The 21883-nt window shown below is 32.6% G+C and overlaps 1 protein-coding gene across 1 annotated transcript in view; it reads left to right on the top strand.

Annotated features, from left to right (window-relative positions):
• The window catches only part of LOC118183787 (CAP-Gly domain-containing linker protein 4-like), a 74276-nt gene that overhangs the window by 7075 nt on the left and 45318 nt on the right, over positions 1 to 21883 (top strand). The window contains exons 3-4 of the mRNA XM_035353388.2: positions 13572 to 13827; positions 18531 to 18674. Of these exons, the coding sequence (XP_035209279.1) occupies positions 13572 to 13827; positions 18531 to 18674 (400 nt within the window). The remainder of the gene's footprint in view (positions 1 to 13571; positions 13828 to 18530; positions 18675 to 21883) is intronic.

Here is a 21883-nt window from a genome sequence, read left to right as displayed (position 1 = left end):
ATGCTTGCGGTATGAATTCGTTGGTGACGTGTATAATGTAATAGATGATTTAGAGGTAAAAGTTTTTGGATATTTTATTTATTTTATATGTGGAAATGTTCATATTTGTAAAGGGTAAATACTTTTTCGCGATCAGGTAATTTCATATACGTTCTTTTTACCGGGTTTAAAGATTGAGAAAATTGTCATGTATTTTCGTGAAATTTTTCTAATTTATGAGAAAAAAGCAGTGTACATGGATATAGTGAAGAGTGTGCGCAATGCCATTTTTGTGCAATTCTGGGATGTTTTTTTAAGTAAAAATAAGTCGGCGTGTACATGGTTTATGTGTATGTGTTATTTTGAAAAACGCGTAAGGAGTATGGTATTGTGCACTTTTTCCCAATTTTGCAGTGAATATTTGTCATGATTAAGCAGTTTTGTTTGATAAAATTTCTAGCATAAGTGTAATTCGGCTAGTAGATTGTTGGAAGAAGTGTTCAGTAGATAAGAAGAAAAGAAATGTGTCTTTACTTCGTGAAGACAAAATGGTGGCGGGGAAAAAAAAATAGAGGGTTGCTGTAGGAGAGTTGGTTGCCAAATTTTCGCCAAAAAATCGCCAAGTTACCATAATGTAAAGATCAACCGTGTGTTCTGCGCTGGTTTTTGGCGCGATTGCGTGTTCTATGGCAACCCTGTTGACGTTGAAAAATCTTTCGCTGGAGCTCGTTGGTTCGCCTCTGTGTCTGAGAAGTTGAGAGGGAAAGGTAAAATGGTAGTTGTTGAATTGAAGTTCAAAAGGAAATATGATTGTGGCTATCTTGTTGAGGGGTAGTGGGTATTTAGAAGTGTGGAAAGAGGGTCTGGGAGATTATTTTTAATGGCAGTGCATGATAGAAGTAGGGATTTGTGATTTTATTTATTTGTGAACCATAGTATAAATTTTCTGGATAGTGTGTCTGGCTGTCATGTAAATACGATAGTGATTACGTGGCGGTATGAAATTTATATTTCTGCTATTCAAAAACGCATTAATTCATGGTAAGTGAATTTTATTTTATCCTTGTTCTTATTTTGTAGAATGCTATGTTCATTGGTTCTTTAGTATGAATTTCTGTCGTTATTGTTGTTTTTTTAAAGTGTTGAAATTTATTTTAGTTTATTTTGTTGTTTAATGTCTAGACTGTACAATTCGTAGATGTTTTTTAAAGCTGAAACAGAACGCTGTGTACATGGTATTATTTGAAATTTATTGTTGTTATGTTATTTTATTAAAGGGAGGAGTGCGTAGATCGTAGATTCCTTCCTTGCCTAAATTGTGCAATTCATAGAATTTTTTTTAAGTTTAAACAGGATGCTGTGTACATGGTATTCTTTGAAATTTGTTGTTGTTATGTTAATTTATTAAAGCGAGGTGTGTGTAGTTTGTAGATTCGTTCGTTGCCTACATTGTGCAATTCGTAGATTTTTTTTTTAAGTTAAAACATGTCGCTGTGTACATGGATTCTTGTCAAATATTTTTGGTTAGAAAGTTTACGTTTTTGCTATCTAAATTTTTTGTTTTTGTTTTGGATTTTTAGCTAAATTGTGTGTTCAAAATGTAGTTTTTGCATGTGCGAAAACCGCGTTTTTGGAGACATTTTAGGCTAAAAGTTCAAAATGTAAACAAAAAATTTAGATAGTAATATGGCAGCGTGAAGTTTCTCGCCAAAAGTATTTGGCGACTTGAGGGCGCATATCAGAGTAGTTCCGAAAAGAAACATGTCTTTATTTCGTGAAGACAAAATGGCCGCGAAAAAAAAATAGAGGGTTGCTGTAGCAGAGTGTCGCCAAAAAATCGCCAAGTTACTATAATCCAAAGATCAACCTTGCTTTTTTTTATTTTATTTTATAGACCGATTGCTGTTTTATGGAATCCTTAATGTGCTGACATTCTGAAAATGGTTATCTTTGGCCCATTTGCTTCGTGAAAAATTAGGCGACAGTAAGTTCGCGACTTTACAGTGTGCATGCAGATAATCAGAAAATACTAGAATTATTTTAGGGAATAAAATTCAGTTTTCATACTTTGGATATTCGATTTTATGCAGTATGATGGAGGGCTAAATTCAGAATTTCATCCAAATATCAGTTATAAGGCTATGATATATAATTAATTTTTTAATCCTTTAATTTATTTCTGGCTTTTTTATATATGTATAATACTTATTCTGAAAATAAAATGTTGTGTACGTGCATTATAATGATAATCTATGATAAATATTCATTTTCTGTAAAAACATCCATTATATTAATGTAGGTAGTAACATTTAATGTACTTTCTTGTTAGCAGCGCCCTCTGAAAAAGTTAGTAAAATATTGTGTGAAATGATTTATCTGGTGACTACTAGTTTTGCTAAAGGATAAGTACTTATTTTTGTCATAATTGACACACTGTGTCAGTGTATTACATTTTTATCACAATGTATGAGGAATTTATTAATATTGTTGCATGCATACGGGTTCGTTACGAAATGATTGCACAAGTCCGATGAAAAATGAACAAAATTTATTATTATCACAACAAATATGCTTAAATTTCCTCAAATTATCGTGCAGTATTACAATATCTCACAGTAGTTATCTTTTAACTACTCAACAGTTCAATAGAACTTAATTCAAAACAGCTAAAGAAAGCTAATCCGCGAATTCGCTACAATCAACAAGAGCAGTTTTCTAAACAAACTCTTAAAATAACAACACTAAGTAACTAACTAAATTGAGAGGTTTTACTCCTTTTTATAAGATTTTTAAATTGTGCGTGAAAACTTTCTGGAACTTTCTCGAAATCAAAAAGAGATATTTATTAAATGTTAAATGCACGCGCTCTTGTATTTTCAATTTTCCGGCTTTGCTTTCTTTTAATATTCGTCACGCGCTACACTGTGTGGGAAATAAAACCATTTAATTTACAATTCAACTAACATTAGCTATTTAAATACCAAATCTGTAACAATATAATTTTAGCAATTTTTATATTCGGACATACAACATATTTACTCATATATCCCCCCAGATTTTTTTAGCTCAAGGTTTTGAAAATTTTGCATCATTTTTTGTATATAGAGCAGCGGTTCTCAACCTTTTGACTAGTGTGTACCAGAGGTGTTTGTGCTCCGGGGAAACCCCAGAATTCCGGGGATTTGAACTTTGATACCCGGAAATTCCGGGGATCGTCGTTCAATTTCCGGGTATCGTCGTTCAAAAGGAAGTAGGAATAATAATGAATTATATATTTTGATCTGGGTAATTTTGTTTGCTTTGAAACCAAAAAATGCAAGGTCAGTGTGTGTGGTGAAAACTTTTCCTTTCTTTCTCCAAAGGCAGTGATAATGCGTGAAAAGGGGGAAAAAACTTCTTTTTTGTTCTTTCCTTATTGCGAGTTATGACTCATTCCCCCGGTTCTCGGACATTCTCTTCTAGATTCTTTTCGGCAAGTAGGCGCGGCAGGGAGAGACTTCGTTCGACCAGATGTGCGATCACGTGACTCTGGGTTCAAAGGTCTTATCTCTCCTGGCGTAGCGCCAATAAGTAGAGAAGGGGGATTTTTTGCCTTATTATCTATTTGTCATTGATCGCTTCTCAACTTTTTTTCTCCGCTGTGTAAAATTTTCGTTTCATTTATTGATGCACGTGTAAATTTTTCGTTTCGTTTATTGAAATATTTTTTTATTTATGTACGCAAGAGAATTTCACTGTGAAATTTCTCGATATAAATAGTGATATTATACAATTAGAAGAAGGTGTCCGGAATGCCTTTAGGTGGAATTGGATTGAACGGAGAGATGGTAATGGGGATACCATCGGCACATGGTGCAAGAAAATAAATGTTGCTGGACAAGCATATTGTGTTTTTTGTAACTCGCTGCTGAAGTATGGTGGGGAAGGATTCAAGGCTTTCACAAATCATTCTAAAACTGTGACGCACATAAAATATTCAAAGTGCATTAGACATTCAATGACTTTAAGTAATTATGCTAATTCAAAAAATACTGATGACTTACTGTAGACTGATGCTCAGCCATTGGATATAGTGACAAGAAAAGCACGCCAGGAGGTATTAATAAATTCATTTATCGCCGAGAATTCTCTTTCTTTCAATGTAGCTCCCAATTTAATTGAACTCTGCGATCAGACGGCACTAAACTCGTTGGAAATGTCCAGGACTACTGCATGTTATAAGATGAAATATGGGCTCGCAAAAACTATTAAGGAAAATATCATTAAAACTTTAAAGGAGACACCATTTTCTCTAAATTTGGATGAAAGTACTAGCAATGCTCAAGAAAGTATACTGGCAATATTGGTGCAGTTTTATGACAACAATCAAAATGAAGTTGTAGTTCATCATTTTGCATCTCTAAAGATGGAATCTTGCAATTCAGAAGCTGTTTTTAAAGCAGTTGTTAATACTATTGAAGATAATAATATTCCATGGGCAAACTGAATTAGTGTATTAATGGACTCATGTAACACCATGCGTGGAAAACAAAGGGTTTTGAAACCAGACTACGATCAAACAAAGCACCCCACTTATTAGATATTGATGGTGACACATGTCACACAGCTAATAACTGTGCAAAAAAATTTGCTTCATGTTTTGATAGATACTTAGAAGATTTGTTTGATGACATCTATTTTGATATGAAAAGCTGCAGTAAAAGAGAAAATTTTTTCAAAATCTGGGAATCCCTTGCCATTAAAAAACTTAAGCCCTTGAAGAGACCAGACCATAGGTGGGTGTACATTTTATGTGTTTTAGAAAGAATCAAAGATCTGTGGCATGCTCTTATTGCATTTTATTTTCACTACTTGGATAAAACTGATAAAGGGGATTATTTTTCTTATGTTGAAACTGTATACAATAAAAGAAATATTTCTGCAGCTCAGAAAAAAATTGTTGAAGGGGTGTATTCTTGCTTGCATTCCCAACAACTCACAAAGGATGCTTTAGCTCGTAAAAAAAGAATACTAAATGGGTTATTTGTTATGCAAAACAAAACTTTTATTGCATATGGCATTATATTCAGCAGTATTACCAGAGTTCAACGCATATATTAAATTATTTGAAACAAAAAAAACCAATGCTTCATTTAATACATTCCAGTATTTATAAATTGATGGCAAAATTTTTCTCTTTTTTTATGAAGCCAGAAAATATAGAGTGCGCATCTTATAATGATTTATTAAAGGTTGATGTCAATCCAGAATTCCATCTACCTAGCAAAGTAATATTTACTGGTGTAGAAGCTTCCACTCTCCTGAAGAAATTATCAAAAAATCATCCAATAGCAAAAGAATTCCAAATTTCTCTGATGAAAGCTTGTACTAATACAGCACAGCATATGAAACAGAAATTACCCCTTAAAAATTCATATCTAATTAGTTTTACAGCATTAGATCCAGAGCTAAGAGGTAAAACCAGTACAATATTAGCTTTTGAAAAATTATCATCTTTTATGTCCCATATTTTTAGTGATAATGAAAAGTCAAAAGTAGAAGCTGAAATAACGTTATACCAGAGTGATATTGATATCACCAAAGAAATGCTCTACACATCTGATGAAAGTGGAAATCAAGTCAAGTGTACAATTGATAAATATTGGTCTAAAGTTTTTAATTTAAAAGATGATTTCACAAATGATTATAAGTATCCTACATTGGCTAAATTGGTCAAAGCCTGCCTTAGCTGCTTCCATGGCCTATTAGTGGAAAGTGCATTCAACTTAATGGATACACTTGTCACTGACTATAGAACCTCTCTTAAGATTGATTCCTTAGATGCAGTGCAGACTATTAAATAGGATTTAATGGCTTCTAAAGAAACCTCATGTGAAAAATATGGCTCAAAAAATCCAATGACTGATCCAATTCACAAAGATCTCTTACTGAATATGAACAGAAGTTGGAAAACATATCAAGAGGACTTAAAAACATGTATTTCAGATGAGTCACCTATAAAAGTCTCTGAAAAACCTTCTACATTAGCAGAAAAGCAAACTGCTTCTACCTCTGCATGTGCAGTTCTCGAGGAAATTTCTTCAACTGTAAATGAGGAAAATAAAAGTCAACCTTCCTGCAATTATGAAGTTCACCACAAAAGAAAAACAAGCCCACAAACATCAGAAAATAAAAAAAAAAAAGCAGCAGAAATTAGATAATTTTTGTTTAAAGAATTAATTCAGGTGATTTAAAATATTTACATAAAATGTTGTAGTTTATATGTTTGAAAATTTATGGTTATTAATTTTGCAAGAAAAGTAATTTTATAATTAGGTCATTTAATACTTCATAATTGTAATTTTTCATTTCTCCCCCCCCCCTTCTCGAAACTCCAAAATGTCGGTAGTAAGTCCGTAAAAGTTTCAGGGGATTTTTGGGGGTCCCACAAACACCCCTGGTGTACTATCTAAACAAAAATTGAAAAATTTTCGTACCACCACTACATTTTACAATAATTTTTTTTTTTTTCAATTTCACAATAGAAATATTTAAAAAATATATTTTGCCATTTGCACAACCTATTGGCTATTTGTATTAAATATGCACACATTAAAAATATTAGATTGTTTACCATTTTAATTATTAAAATTTAAGTTATAATACTTTAAAATTAGTGCAAAATTTAGGCCTGTTTAAGAGAGATCAATTTCGTTATGTCTGATCTTATTTCACTTAGCTTTAACCTTTTAATTTTGTTCTGTATTTATTTTCCAATATGACATGGGCGAAAAATCCTTGTTCACACAAATAGGTTGTAGAAAAAGGCAATAAAAATTTAATACTTTATTTGAAAAGCCTTTATATAATATTTTCTTTTTCTTTTTGCTTCAGCAGAAAGTTAAAAAGTTTTTTTTTTTTTTTTTTTTTTTTTAATCTTCAGTTAGAGTTTGATCACAGGAAATTTCTATCAATTGTTCTTTTTCTTTAGGAGATTTTTTAATTTATTTGTTAAAAATACTTTGTTTCCTTATGTACCACCAGTTTTAAAACTTTAAAAGAATTTATAATCGAGCATGAAATAGAAGACTGGGTAAAACTAAGACAGTTCCTATAAAACTCACACAGGAAATTAAGAAGTAAAATGTTTAAAATAAATACAAACTTGTGTAGTGTGACTTTTTTTTAACCTAAAAAAGCTTTATTGCATAAAGTTTTTTGAAATTTTTATATCATTATGCTTTGTGTATAAAATAGTTTTCATTTGTTTACTTTACCTGAGATTTTTATAATGATATGAGTGCTTAATTTTCATATTCATTGCATATAGTTGTATCCCCATATCCGCGGTTCAGAGTAGCAATAAGGGAAAAAAAGAAGTTGCTATTAACTTTCATAATTTGCTAGTTTGGAAATTCAGGCTTGGTTGCTGTAAAAATCAGGAAAATGCACTTGTCGCCCAGAATGAGTTTGACAAATATTTGGTGTGGTGTATTTGCAGATCTGTATTGTACAGTATCAGGAGAGCAAGTATCCATATCTGTATTAAACATAAGTATTGGTTTCGCATGGTAAGTTGAGACAATTTTTTTTTTTTTCACGAATGGATAATTTAAAAATTTTAGCAGCATATTTGAGCACTTTAAAAGAGTTGTCATAAGGTGGTTGTAGTGTCCTTCAGACGGCATCACATTGCACAAACACATGTGAATATTTTTTTTAGATGTTTGTGAATAAACATTGCTTTTCTTGCACGTGATCTAGTTGGTTTTGATTCAAGCTATTGTGTGCAGCTTCAGAGTTGTTTGACATATTCAGCAGGATCATTTCAGCATCTGATGTGTCAAAAAATCAACCAGAACTTAATTGTAGTTCCATACACAAGCTGAATGGGAGTGGAACTGATGCTTTCTTTGAGAGCTGTTCTGAGCTCAGGTAGCACATTTGATAAAATATCTGTCCATTTTTTAATTTTGATACATTAATGCAGATTTTAAAGGGCGGTGAAATTCTTCAATTAAGCCATTGCTTTGAGAATGATAGGCAGTTGTGCATATTTGTTGTACACCTAGGATTTTTGTTAGAATCTTAAAATAAACAAGCCTTGAATTAATCGCCTTGATCGGTCAATAGTAGCTGGAACAACAAAGTGAGAGATCTAGTTTGTGTAGAAAGCCTTCGCTACTGCTGTAGCTGGGATATCGATGATGTGGATAGCTTCTGTCCATCTAAAAAAGTGAACAAACTGATAAGTGTTAAACAATATGTAAATCCATTTGAAGGTGGAATTGGGCTGATGAGATTGCATAGAATGAATCACTTGAATATGTTGAAATTGCAAAAAAATTTCATGGGTAAATGTATATTTTAGTGTACCCCTTGGTGAAACTTGGTAATTTTTGGCAATACATGGATACCGAGTTGTGCAATGCTTTGACTTGTTATTTTGGCCTGCGTAGCGGCGATTTTTGGCAAAAAATTTGCTGTTACACAAGCCGAAATAACAAGTCAAAGAATTGCACAATCGATATCCATGTACACATCGACCTATTTTCACTTAAAAAAAAATCCTCAAATTTCACAAAAATGGCATTGTGCACTCCTTGACTTTATTGACGTACACATCAACCTATTTTCACTTAAAAAAAATCCCCGAATTCTGCAAACTATGCTTTACGCACTCCCTTGAGTTTGTCCATGTACACATCGATATATTTTCACTTAAAAAGTCAAAAGAGCACCCAATTCTACAGTAGAGGCAAAGAAAAACTACATAATCACAATAAACTACATTTTAAACCAAACGATAAAATAATACAAAAAAGGAAAAACCTGTTATGTATTTTAGCACTACACAAAGCGAAAATCCCCTTACCTTATTTAGAAATTTATTCGTCTTCAGTCTGTGGCATACAAAATTCCTTAACAGCATCCAAAAACTTCCTAAAATTATCTGAACTACAATCCGTATATCAGTGTCACCACAGAAATTCACAAAAATAAGAGTCAAAAATATACTATGTAGTTTCAGAATATGGATACTGAGTAAATCTTCATTTACACAATTAATTCACTCAATTAATGCACTTTTTCCCTTTCGTTCCAAATCATACAGAAACTTCAAATTAACCCTACTACATTCAGCCATTGTACCGTCTAAACAATGAAACAAGCAATGTACTTCCTAAGCAACACACACCACAAAAGCCTTTGCAAAACATCCCATGATTCAAAATTTCCCAGAATAATGCAAACGATTATGTCATAATAGGGTTTCCATAACATTCAACTACTCAGGTTACCGTAAATGATACAACAACTTGGTGATAAACGAAACAACAACTTGGCGATAAATGAAACAATAAATTCGCGATAAAAAATCAACTCTAACCGTTTCATGAAATGATTGGGAAACTGCTCAAGTATGTTTGTTTATTTTAGTTTTTTGACATGAAATACTCTGTTTTGCTTAGTTAACAACTCTTTGTTGATATTTGACCACAAATACTGCATGTGAACTAATTTTGGTATCATTCAAATAGCAGGATGAGCTAAATTATATATGCAATTAAAATACAGTTTTCTGAATGCCTTGGAAATATAAGATCTTGCAATGCCAATAGATATGTTGCAGTATAATTCTGTTTCCGACTTTGTAAGTTTAACTTTTTTATTTATAAAGAATTATTAGTATTTAATATTTCTTTCATCTCATCATCTGTTGCTTGTGCTTTAGTAATTTCTTTATAATCAATAAGACCAATAATTTTAATTTCGTGAATGTGAAGTAATGTGTCAGCAACAATATTATCAGTTCTTTTTAGTATTGGATATCAGTTGAGAATTGCGAAATAAAGTCTGGTTGACAATTTTGACATGGGAGCATTTTTCAGGTTTTTCTTTGAAAGTAAATATTAGAGGTTTGTGATTGGTAAATACTGTAAGTTTGTGCCCCTCTAACATCTATCTAAATTTATTTGTGATTAGTAAATACTGTAAATTTGTGTCCCTCTAGTATCTGTCTAAATTTATAAACAGATGCAGAGATTGCCCATAATTTTCTGTCATATGGCTTAATGACATACTTTTAATTTCAGTATTATTTGCTGTAGATAGCTCTTCAGCAGTAGCACTGACATGTTTTCCTCTTGCTACAGGAACACAGGAAATATCACTACCTGTATCAACAAGAAATTTCGAGTTTGTATGTTTGTTGTGTACGTGTAATCTGTTGGAAGTGTTTGCTGTTATTCCAGCAATCATAACTTGTTTTGCAAGAGCAGCCAAATTTAGTTTTCTGACTGTAAAGATCATGTAGAAATATATTTATGAGCATCAGCTTTGAACTTTTGATGGTAAAAGGAATATCCAACGTGACAGATAACTCTTTATTTTGCCAATAGTTCGTTGTTTGTTATTTGTGACTTCCCAAAACTTTATCTGCTATTTTGTTTAGACGATTAAATCTGCATAAGAAGCTGATAAAATTGCTTACATATTGAAAGGAAATCTTTGTATCTGCAAGTAATCCTATATATATTTCTTTTTTGGCGGTAATTATTTTATTTGTTTCAAGAAGAAACTTCTTTTTATTTTTTTTATTATTTATTTTTATTTTTATTTTTATTTTTTTTTTTTTATTATTTTTTTTTATTTTATTTATTTTTTTTTGTTTGTTTGTAATTGTAAATTCGATAACAGTTTGCGGATTTGCTGTGCTTTGGAATCTTGAAACTCAACTCTTTAGATCAAGTTAGATATTTGTCATTTTCAGGGAGTGTTAAAATATGTTTAAGACCTGTTGAAGTTGATGTATATAAATTTGTTACAGTATTAGAAAATTTCCTATTATTTCTGTTAATGCCAACTAGATGAAATTCGATTTCACATTGTCTGAGCCATAAAGCAATATTTGATTTTCAAATGGGAAATATTTTCAGAGGTACTCTGTGAATCTGATCTGTCACAATTTCATACTGCTGTTGATTCCATTATTTTCCAAAGCAGGGTTGCTTCGGGAAGAAAATGGGAAGAAATTCACAAGTGTGTTTCCTTTCATCCTTGAGGAAATAGTGTCTATCATTATAATCAGGACAAAATCTGGTGAAGCAAGGCAGTAAATATACCTCCTTGTTTTCTTTTTCATCTAGTGGCCGCTTGCAGCAAATTTTTTAAGATGCACAATTAAATATGGAGCACACAAATTGCTGAATACACACTACTGTATGTGTAATCGCACTGTTGTTACAAAATCATAACACTGCCAGAAGTAAGATTTCATTCTTCGGTATTGGATAACACCTTTAGAAGAGATGGATGTCTTTTTTTTTTTTTTTGGATTATCTAGCGAAGACTGAAAGGCTGTTCATCCGGCATAATGGATTTTCAGTAGTCTGTCTGGGAGTTGGTTGCAGAAGACTGATTTGAGACTTCCTCTGGATTTTCTTTATTATCCTCTGAAATATAAGAGGCTTTATAAAATGTGTTTCTAAGTAGCAAGTGGTATCACTATGCAGGTAAGTCGAAAGAGTTATTGAAGCTCTGTGGAAGGAATTATAGTTTAGCTATCAGAATAGTTGCTGATAGTTTAATTCATTAATGCATTTGTCAGGGCTCTGTGTTGTCAGACCACTGGGATGATGTCAGTATGCCACAATTCTATGTGCTAACTGTTGTTGATTGCATTTGATAAGGTTGCATATTATTGTTGGAATGATATAAGAGGAACGACAAAATCACTGGTCCGTTAGCCTCCTTGAAATCAAAAGGCTTTGGTTGACAGACACAATGCACATCACTAAAATCTCTTAAAAGTGATCGTGAAGTTAGGATTCTTGTCAAGTGGAGCCATAACTGAATGAACTATTGCTTTTGCAAAGTCGGAGCCTGTCATCTCGTAGCTTGTAACAGATAGAACACTGTGACCTGTTGGAGGATCATACATGTGAATTTCTCATCTTTGTGTGGTCCACTGCATAGCAAATATGTGGATTTTTTTAACCAAATTTTCATTAAAATTTTCTAATGGTATCCCCTGTAAAAATTGTTTGTTATTATGTCATTTAATAGATTCTCTATCATCAATGGGTGTCTCTCCTGTAAAGGAGGGAGGATTGTTCTTTTATCTTGAATGTGCGTGGGAACAACATTGACATTTTGTTGGCAGCTGCTGTTTTTCTGACAATTTGTGATTCCATTTCCAGTTTATAATTTCATTCATAATTTCATGTGAATCAAATTCTCTGTTTTTATGAATTTTGTTCCTGAAGTCAGAGTTTTAAGTGAAAAAGATTTTATTACCTGTTATAGTGTCTGCTTAAATAATTAAACAAATACATTTTGTACCCTACATGGAAATACGATATTCTCTGTAGTATATTGTCTGTGTTGCTAGTATATTAACTATAAAAAATAAATTTTTTACATTATTACAAATATGTTTTATCTTCATATATGATTACTTAGATATATCCAAAATAAATCAGAAAAGCTTTAAGATAACGCCTAAATAAGTATGTATTACTCAACAATGCATGGTGAAAATTGAACAGTCAGGGCAAAAAGGCTAGATTGATAAGATGGGCTAAGAAGTTTCTTTTAGGGTTAATCATGAGAGCTTCTCAAAAGAGATCAACCAAAATAGGCTCTCATAATGTTGATTTAAAGATTGATCTATGTTCTATAACATACCAGACATTTTGCACATAGCTGCAACAGTCAATGAGATTCTGGTGATAAGTTTCTTGTCAAATTGTAGGAAAAATTGCATATGTATGATTTAAGATATTTTCCTAAGAAAGAGAAGCAAATTTGGTAAATTATGCAGTCATGGGAACTAAGTGATGGAACAGCTTCAGCCAGTTGGCTACCAAATGTGTTTTCCAAAGAATATTTTCACTTTTCAGAATTAAAATTTATTGCTGAGGCATCGTATTGGGATCACATGTGATACTTATGTACTTTCCCGCAAATAATGTGATTAAGCACCAATAATGGATTAGTGCGAGGTTGTAGCACACAACTAGTGTGCATGTTCAAAACGTTGAAAGACTATGGGATTGGAAAAATGGTAAAATAAAAAACACATGGAACTTCTCATTACTGTTAGATTCATATTTAAACAAATTTATGTGGCACTGACTTCGCAAAGATGATTATCATTTTGTTACTGTTTTAACTGTTATATGTTCAGTGGGATCTCTGCCAGCATACATGATTGACAGGAAAGTATAGATAAATACCACACATGTAAAATAATTAGATGAATTAGATTAGATCAACCAGATAAAACTTTTTATGAGAGTGAGAGAAAGTGAAAGGAACAGCCTCTTAAAGTGTAAGGCTAAAATTAAAATTAATGTAGGCAAATGAAAGTTGTTATTGAATTCATGAAAATTAACCTAAATGAGTAAATTCTTGCTAATGAGATAAAAGATAGCAGCCTTATTTTACGATTTCTATAACTTTTGCTAAAACACCAACCCTCCCCCCCCCCGAAAAAAAAGCCACTGCTGATTAAAATGTGGCTGCATTGCCCATGCAAGGAGGCATCAGATTTTATGTGATTAATTATTTAAGTAAACTTATCTTTTTTTTTTTTTTTTTAAATCTAGGTTTTGAAGAGAGGTGCCAATGTTAATGACAGAGATGGTTTGACTGATATGACTTTGCTTCATTATGCTTGCAAGGCCGGAGCAAATGGTGTTGGAAATGTTACAGCTGCAACCAGAACTGTTGGCTTTTTGTTGGACAAAGGTGCTGATATCCACCTTAGGTGTCGCTGGACTGACATGGCTGCTATACATTATGCTGCTTATTTTGATGTAGCACCTGTTGTTGAACTGCTTTTAAAAGCTAGTAAAGGCTTAGGTATAACAATTGCAATATATCTGTGTTACCATAAGCATATATCTGAACGGCTATTATTTATCATATTACAGAGATTATTTGACTTTTTTTATAATATTATGGCATTTTAGGACATTTTTATTTTTCTTAGTGCTATTGAATTGTTCATAATTTTCCTGACATCTTACCTCTTTATTATTAATTCATAATTTGCTTGTGTATGTGTATTTCTCTTGGTTAATGAACAAATATGCATATATGTTTTATAAGTTTCAGTTTCTTTATCTCTACCTGTCTCTGTGTATACATGTATATCTATATATATGTGTTTGAAACCAGATGTAGTAAATGAATAAAGTTAATCTTTTATACTTTTCCACATAATGAACATGAAATTGAAGATATATAAAGCTTTCTAGCAAAAATAAATCTATGTTAGCATGCATCAGTTTAAACAAAATAAAACAAAAGCATTATTGAGAATACAAATCAACAGAATATTTAATCAAAAATATATTTGATTAAATATTGTGATGTCTGAAAAACTGAAAGAATAAGTTATTATAGTAGACAAAATTAAACTTTAAAAAAAGTTCCAAAAATGGCACAGTCTACTGCAAAGGGACATTGGCAACTTAATAGATTCCATGGCCAATCAAGTATCAGCTTGTATAGCTGCCAGGAGTGGCATTACCACATTTATTCACTGAACACAGTATTACTGCCGAGTTTCGTTGTTGTGGCTTAAATTTTTCTGGATGCATGTATGTTTTTGCAACAGAGTGTGTGTGTGTATATGCGCAAACACACACTGTTGCAAAAACAATATATATATATATATTGTTACAGACTTTAAAGCAGGAGGTAGAGCACATGAAAAGAATTAATTCCATGACTGTAAACGTCATTCATATGCCATTAGGTAGTGCTTTTTATGAGGATGCTGGAGAGGAAATATCTGATTTTTCATCATTTGAGCATTAGTCACCTTAGGAAGAGCATACGAACTGAAAATTGGTAGACATGCATTTAGTGCATAGATTGGTTGATGGAAATGCATGAGCAGCTCAATCAGTAGCTGTATCAAGAATGGTTCCAAAAGAGAGATGTATCAGATCACCATTTATTTTTTAATGTGCATCATAATTTGTAAATCCTTATTCCCATGTCATCTATAAAGGGCACAATGACTACACCTCACAGATATATTTTTCACAGTACATTTACTATGTACACGCACATAAATGTTTTGCACTGTGGTATCTCTGCCAATGTGCCCATGATGCTCTTTCTCCATGCTATGTTTTGCTTGCTGCTGAGATGTATTTAAATGTGAAATTAAACTAACACAGTGTTTATTTGTGGGCTAATGCAAAGTCCCATAGAATAAGGCTGTGTGATGTCCAACATCGCATCTCATTGAATTTTTGGTCTAGTTTGGTCAGCGACTGCTTAGTTGGACCTTACCTGTTATCCAAAAGGATGAGAAATTTGATGTCATCATCAAATTATTTCATCCTTTTAAAATAACTTCTACCAGGCTTACTTCACCCTTTGTCGAAAACTGTGAGACACAACATGTGGTTTCAACATTATGGGGTACCTCCCCATTATGGAAGATGTGTTCGAATACATTTTAATATGCCATATGGTCAATGATGGATCGAGTGTGGTAGACCAGTTGCCTTGGCTTCATGCTCTGTGGATTTAGCAACCTGGATTTCTTTCTTTGGGGAACACTTAAAGCTATTATGTATGAAAAATCTGTCAAGCCTGAAATGATCTGGTAGTAAGAATTATCTGCACTGTTGCAGATATCCAAGCTAATCTGAGTGTTTTGGACCATGTCCACTACTCCTTGGTCCATCAGTGTAATGCATGCATCGCTTGTAATGGGGGAAACATCTTTTGTAAATGGTATCATCTATTGCAATGTATATTTATGAGCAAGTAATACTTCTGGTAATCTCTGTCTTATGTCCCTTCATTGCTTGTACCTCTAGTACCACTATCTCATGGCGTTTCCGGTAATAGGTTGCCATGCAATTCTTAAGGCCATATATATTACGGCCTAAAATAATTTTTGTGATGTGTGTAAGAATGTATATATATGTGCATATTGAAATATGTCAAAGAAACTGAGTCAATATATTAAAATACACAAATCCAGGTATAAAATCCCAGGAGAATTTTAACATTAAAATCAGTAAAATAATTTTTTCTTATAATATTTTTAGAAAATTGTACTTTCTCAGTGAAAAAAACCTGGCTGGTCAGAGGGTTAAAGTCTGTGCCAGTATTTATGGAATCCCTTGTGCGTATGTGTATGTATATATACATATAGTAAGTCCTGAATACAATGAACCTTTGGCTGTGATTCTGGTTATTCATCCCAGCCCCCACACATAAATCGTGTAGATTAAAGTTTTCTTTTAGGACCTTTTTTTCTGTTTTGTTTTCAGTCATAGTGAATCAGAAAACTAAAACTGTAAAGAATAAACATTTTAATATGAAATTATAATTCATTTCCAAACAAATCTTGTAAATGTAAGCTTGAAAGAATGTGTTGAGAACTATATTATAAGCTTAGCCTGTGCTGTAAATGTGAAAAATCTGAATGGCATCATATATGACTGCAAACTCTTACTAAATATAACTATAGAGAACAGGAGACCATATAAAATGTTAGATTCAATATTTAAAAATTTAAAAATGCCAGAATATGAATATTTACATCATCTAAAATATTTTTGTAATTGGAAGTCCGAAATCCAGACGTCCATTATCCGGTATGATCTAAAATCCAGACCTCAAAACCACTAACAACGTTTTTCTCTAGGCTTTACATATGCACATTCGATCCCCTATCTGCGCATAATACATCTGGAGAGTCCCGATTCATAATTTCATTTGGACACTAAATAAAATACCTTGTTAATTGAAGAAACAATTCTTTTAGCATAAATTTGTATGATCAGTAATTTAGCTCCGTTGCTGCATATCTGCCTAGGCACACATCTCAAACGAAACATTCCACATAGATATGTCGTTGATCTTACACCAACTTGGCAAATCATTATTTATTATACTTTCCTTTCATCACTGTATGTTTATAAAAACATGACAACTTAAGTAATGACTCATGTAGTGATGCCTAAACAATTTTTGTATGTTAGTAATTGAATAATAAAGGAGTATGGTAATCTTTTATGTTGACATTATGCTTGACGATGATTACAGATTTAAGTTAAATGCTCTAAAAAATGTTGACGAGGAAAAATTTACCAAAAATGTCTTTCCATATGCTAAAAATAGATTTTGTTGATGATACTAACAGATGCAAAGATTACATTTAGGGCTATTTGAATTAAGAATAACTGATTTGTTATTCACGTAGACCCAGAACCAGCACCAGGGCTCGTATGGCCGCACCGAGTCGCAGAATTTAGGATCCACAGAGCCTGCATTAGGTGATAAGATTTCTAGCGCCAGCCCTCAATAAGGCTTAAGTATATGTGGGAATTTATTTATTCAGAACTCTAATAAGCCTTAAGCATGTGCAAGAAATAGACATAAGGATAATAAATAACTAATACAATTCAGGCTTAATTGTCTCAATGTGCGATAGAAGCAAGATCAAATTTAACGGAACAACTTGTTGTTAGTTGCCAAGCTCATGATGCATAGCCAAATGTGTATAATGAAGGATAGCTAAATTTGATGATGATAGCCGCTAATTTTAAAGATTTTTGGATATCGCAAAACAAAGGTGAAATTTTCCAATTGACGGATTTTGTAAAGAAATGTGGAGAAGCGGTAATAAATGAAGATGATTTAAAGAAGTTTTTCATTGTGATGACAATGCTTCTCAATTAGCAATTAATTAATGAATGGCGAAATCTGTAATATGGTGCTAGATGCAGAAAATACCACTACCGATAGTGAAGAAAGCGACGGAGAAGTTACTGAAAACGAGAAAATTTTGATTGACAAGTTAGTCAGAATTCTCGAAACAGCAGTTACAGGACTTCTACAATGTAACTAAACAAGAGATTATGTCTGTCTACAGAATTAAAGAGAAAGTATTAGCACACACACAAAAAAAAAGCAGCAACTTAAACAACTTACATTGAAAGAAATGTTTAATAAAAGTAAACAAATAAATATAAAGTGTTTTTTTTTTTTTTTTTTTTTTTTTTTTTTGTAAATTTTGATACTCTTCAGATCATAAATACTTTACTATTTCTTAAATCACGATTTCATATTTTTAATTTTATCATTTCTACATGCCATCTTACTAAATTTAAACTGATGATCTAATATCCAGAAAAATGAGAAATCTGGAATCGTCGAAGTCCCGGCGAGTCCAGATTTTCGACTTTGTACTGTATATATTTGCAGCCAACAGTTACAAAAATAAAGGCCACATAAGAACTTTTATGGATGTGACGTATATGTATCTGTACAGAAAAAGCAAGGAATATTTATATTTATGTTCATAATTTTGCATTTTTATTTTGTTAACGTGAAAGAATTTTTGCTCAAGCTTGAATTTAAGAGAATTACTTTTTCCATTTCAATTATGAATTTTAAGATTAGATTTTAGTATTATATGTTTTGTGTTTTTTTCTATTGTAGTTCTATTGTATTTAATTGCTGCAAAGACTTTTATATATTATCAGGACTGTAAAGCGTATTCTGCATTTGTCTCATTTATTTTCTAGATATTAATAGCCAATGTCGAGAATTTGATGGAGGTTCTCCATTGCATATAGCTGCTACTAATTTATGTACAGAAGTAGCAAAATTGTTACTGGAGCATTGTGCTGATGTAACTATGAAAGATTTTGCTGGAAGGACACCTTTAGGTATAATAAGAAGTATTATTATTTTGTATTCTTAGATAATTTTACTTAGTCTTGTCAACATGAATTTATAACTTTTTTAGTATTATTTCCTGAGGAATTTCTTCACATTTTACTGGAAAATTTGTTTTAAATATCTACATTGATTGTGTTGTGTTTGCTTATCTTCTAAATTTTAAAAGGTAAATATCTGAATTTTAATGGGGGCCGAAATCCAGAATCTCACTGTCAGCAATCAAGTGCAGTCAAAAGTCATTAATTCGGACACCCATAATCCGGACCTCAAAGCTAAAATCTTTCTGCGCATGCGCCGCGTGGACGTATGCGCATAGGCGTTTTACGCGTGCGCGCAAGACATTTACGACTGCGCATATGCGTTTGCGCAAGCGCAGAATACGTTTTCGCGTGCGCGTTAAATGTATAACGGACGGTATAAGCTAAAATTATCTAATTATCTATTTGAGTTAATGTTGATGATTGCGTTGTTCCTTAATCTTCGAATTGGATCCGGCCTATTATTTTTTGCAGACTGTAAGAGCAATTTTATAAAAGTACGCTTAAACTTTCGATTATGTCAAATAGAATTTCCGATGCTGGAGCTCCCAAAGGATCTAGAAAACGAAAGTATGTTTCGATGTCCATCAAACAAAAAACGAACTGCTACATAAAAATGGATAAAGCCATATCCTTTGTTTATCTAACCGTTCCAAAATCTGTTTATCAATTTCACGCTGCTCTGCGCGGGGGGGGGGGGAGACTTCGCGGTGGCAATGAACTGGAAGTTGATCTGTCAGCACTATCGTTATCTTCAGGGCAGATGTTTTTATTTTATTCGGCTTATAATTCCTTACTAAATGTAGTATTTAATCTCGACTATATGTAGTATTTAATCTCGATGTACTCCGTCTTTGATATGATTTAAATCAAATTCCTCGTCATTATAAATATCACGAATACAAATCAAATAGTTTTCTGGTTGCAATTTTCTAATTTCGGCTATGCGTAAGGTATGCTTTACGCATGCGCGCGTTAAAAGAAATGTTTAATAAAGTAAATAAATAAATATTAAGCTTCTTTTTTTGTAAATTTTGATACCCTTTAGATCATAATTGCTCATTATTTTATAAATTACGGTTTCATATTTTTAATTTTATAATTTCTGCATGCCATCTTACCAGATTTAAACTGATGATCTATAATCCGGAATCGCCGAAGTCCCGACGAGTCCGGATTAAAGACTTTTGACTGTATATGGGTTATTTTTTATGCAAAGTGCGTTTACTTTAAAAGCAAAAGAAGTAAAATATTTCAAAAAAACCATCCATTTCCTATATTTACATTTATTTCTGCAGTTTTCTACATACTATCCTTATCTGTTTAAACATTTATTATAATTAAAAATAATTGGGGGATACCTTCCTCACAAAACTTTGCTGCCAGTGATATTACTATGTTTAATCGCAGTTGTTTCTCCATCAGTAGTTTTCATCTCACTGTGCTGTTTGCTCACATCTCCCACCTGCATGAATTTGAATCTCAACATCCTACACCTAATCATCATTGCTTACAGATGGGCAGCAAGCAATATTTATAATGGACATTTTTCTGAAATTTCTTCAACTATCTCGCCCATTTGGCCATTTTACTGTCACCCATTTCATTGTCATTATATAACTTCACACATCTAAGTAATAAATAGCAACTCCTTTCACATTTTTTGCTGTTAAGCAAATGAATGATTATATCGGGTTTTAATGTAAGTTACCCACCACCAAAACATCGTCTGTGCAAACAGTTCATGTTAGCTTGTTTAATGATACAGTCAAAAGTCGTTAATTCGGACACCCATAATTCGGAATGATCTATAATACGGACCTCAAAGCTAAAAACTTTCTGTGCATGCGCCGCGTTGACACATGCGCACAGGCATTTACGCGTGCGCATAAGACCTCTTACGACTGCGCATTTGCGTGTGCGCAAGCGCAGAATACATTTTCGCGTGCGCGTTTTATGTATAACGGATGGTGTAAGCTAAAATTATCTAATTATCTATTTCAGTTAATGTTGATGATTGCGTTGTTCCTTAATTTTCGAATTGGATCCGGCTTATTATTTTTTGCAGACTGTAAGAGCAATACTATAAAAGTAAACTTGAACTTTCGATTATGTCAAATAGAATTTTTGATTCTGAAGCTCCCAAAGGATCGTACAAAACGAAGGTATGTTTCGATGTCCATCAAACAAAAAGTGGAATTGATGCAAAAAATGGATAAAGACATGAAGAATGTGACAGAGAGGTTAGTGAAAACGAAAAAATTTCGATTGACAAGTTAGTCGGTATTCTCGGCACAGCAATTAACGGGACTTGAACAGCGGAACTTTGTAAGTGAACAAAAAATTATGTCTGTTTATAGTATTAAAGAGAAAGTATTATCACATAAAACGAAGCAAATTAAACAACTTACATTGAAAGAAATGTTTAATAAAGTAAACAAATAAATATTAAGCCTTTTTTTTTTTGTAAATTTTGATACCCTTTAGATCATAATTGTTCTTTATTTCATAAATTACGGTTTCATATTTTTAATTTTAGAATTTCTGCATGCCATCTTATGGGATTTAAACTGATGATCTATAATCCGGAAAAATCGATAATCCGGAATCGCCGAAGTTCCGACGAGTCCGGATTAACGACTTTTGACTGTATTTTGTCAAATGATTTTTGGCATTTGAAAGAAAGAGACTTGCTTTAGAACATTGTGAATTTGTAAAAAAATATTGTTATCATTAAGTACAAAGTGTCTGAAATGGAATTATCACACTACCAGATTAAAACCATCATTTGCTTCGAGTTTTGTTGGAAAAAGTCATCTGCATAATGTCATCAAATCATGTGTACAGCTTTATGTACTAATGTTGTACCATATGAGTGTGAGGGCTTGATACCGAAAGTTCAAAAACAAGCAGTAACACATTCAAGAAGCAGAATGCTCTGACCAGCCTACTGAAGTTGATGAGACCCACCTGCATGAACTTTTTAAGAAGATCAGTATGCTACCACTCAAGAGCTTGCTAAGGAGTTAGACATTAGTGCTATGTCCATTAATCGCAGAATGAAAGATAAAATCGCATAAAATTGACGTGGAAGCTCAATCGCTGGGTGCTGCTTGAGCTGACAAGGAATAGGCATGTTCGGGCTTGCACTAATCTGC

The sequence above is a fragment of the Stegodyphus dumicola genome, chromosome 2, assembly GCF_044657685.1.
Source record: "Stegodyphus dumicola isolate Sdum_Otavi_A_Nest chromosome 2, ASM4465768v1".
Lineage (NCBI taxonomy): Eukaryota > Metazoa > Arthropoda > Arachnida > Araneae > Eresidae > Stegodyphus > Stegodyphus dumicola.
This window is presented reverse-complemented; position numbering and strand designations above follow the sequence as displayed.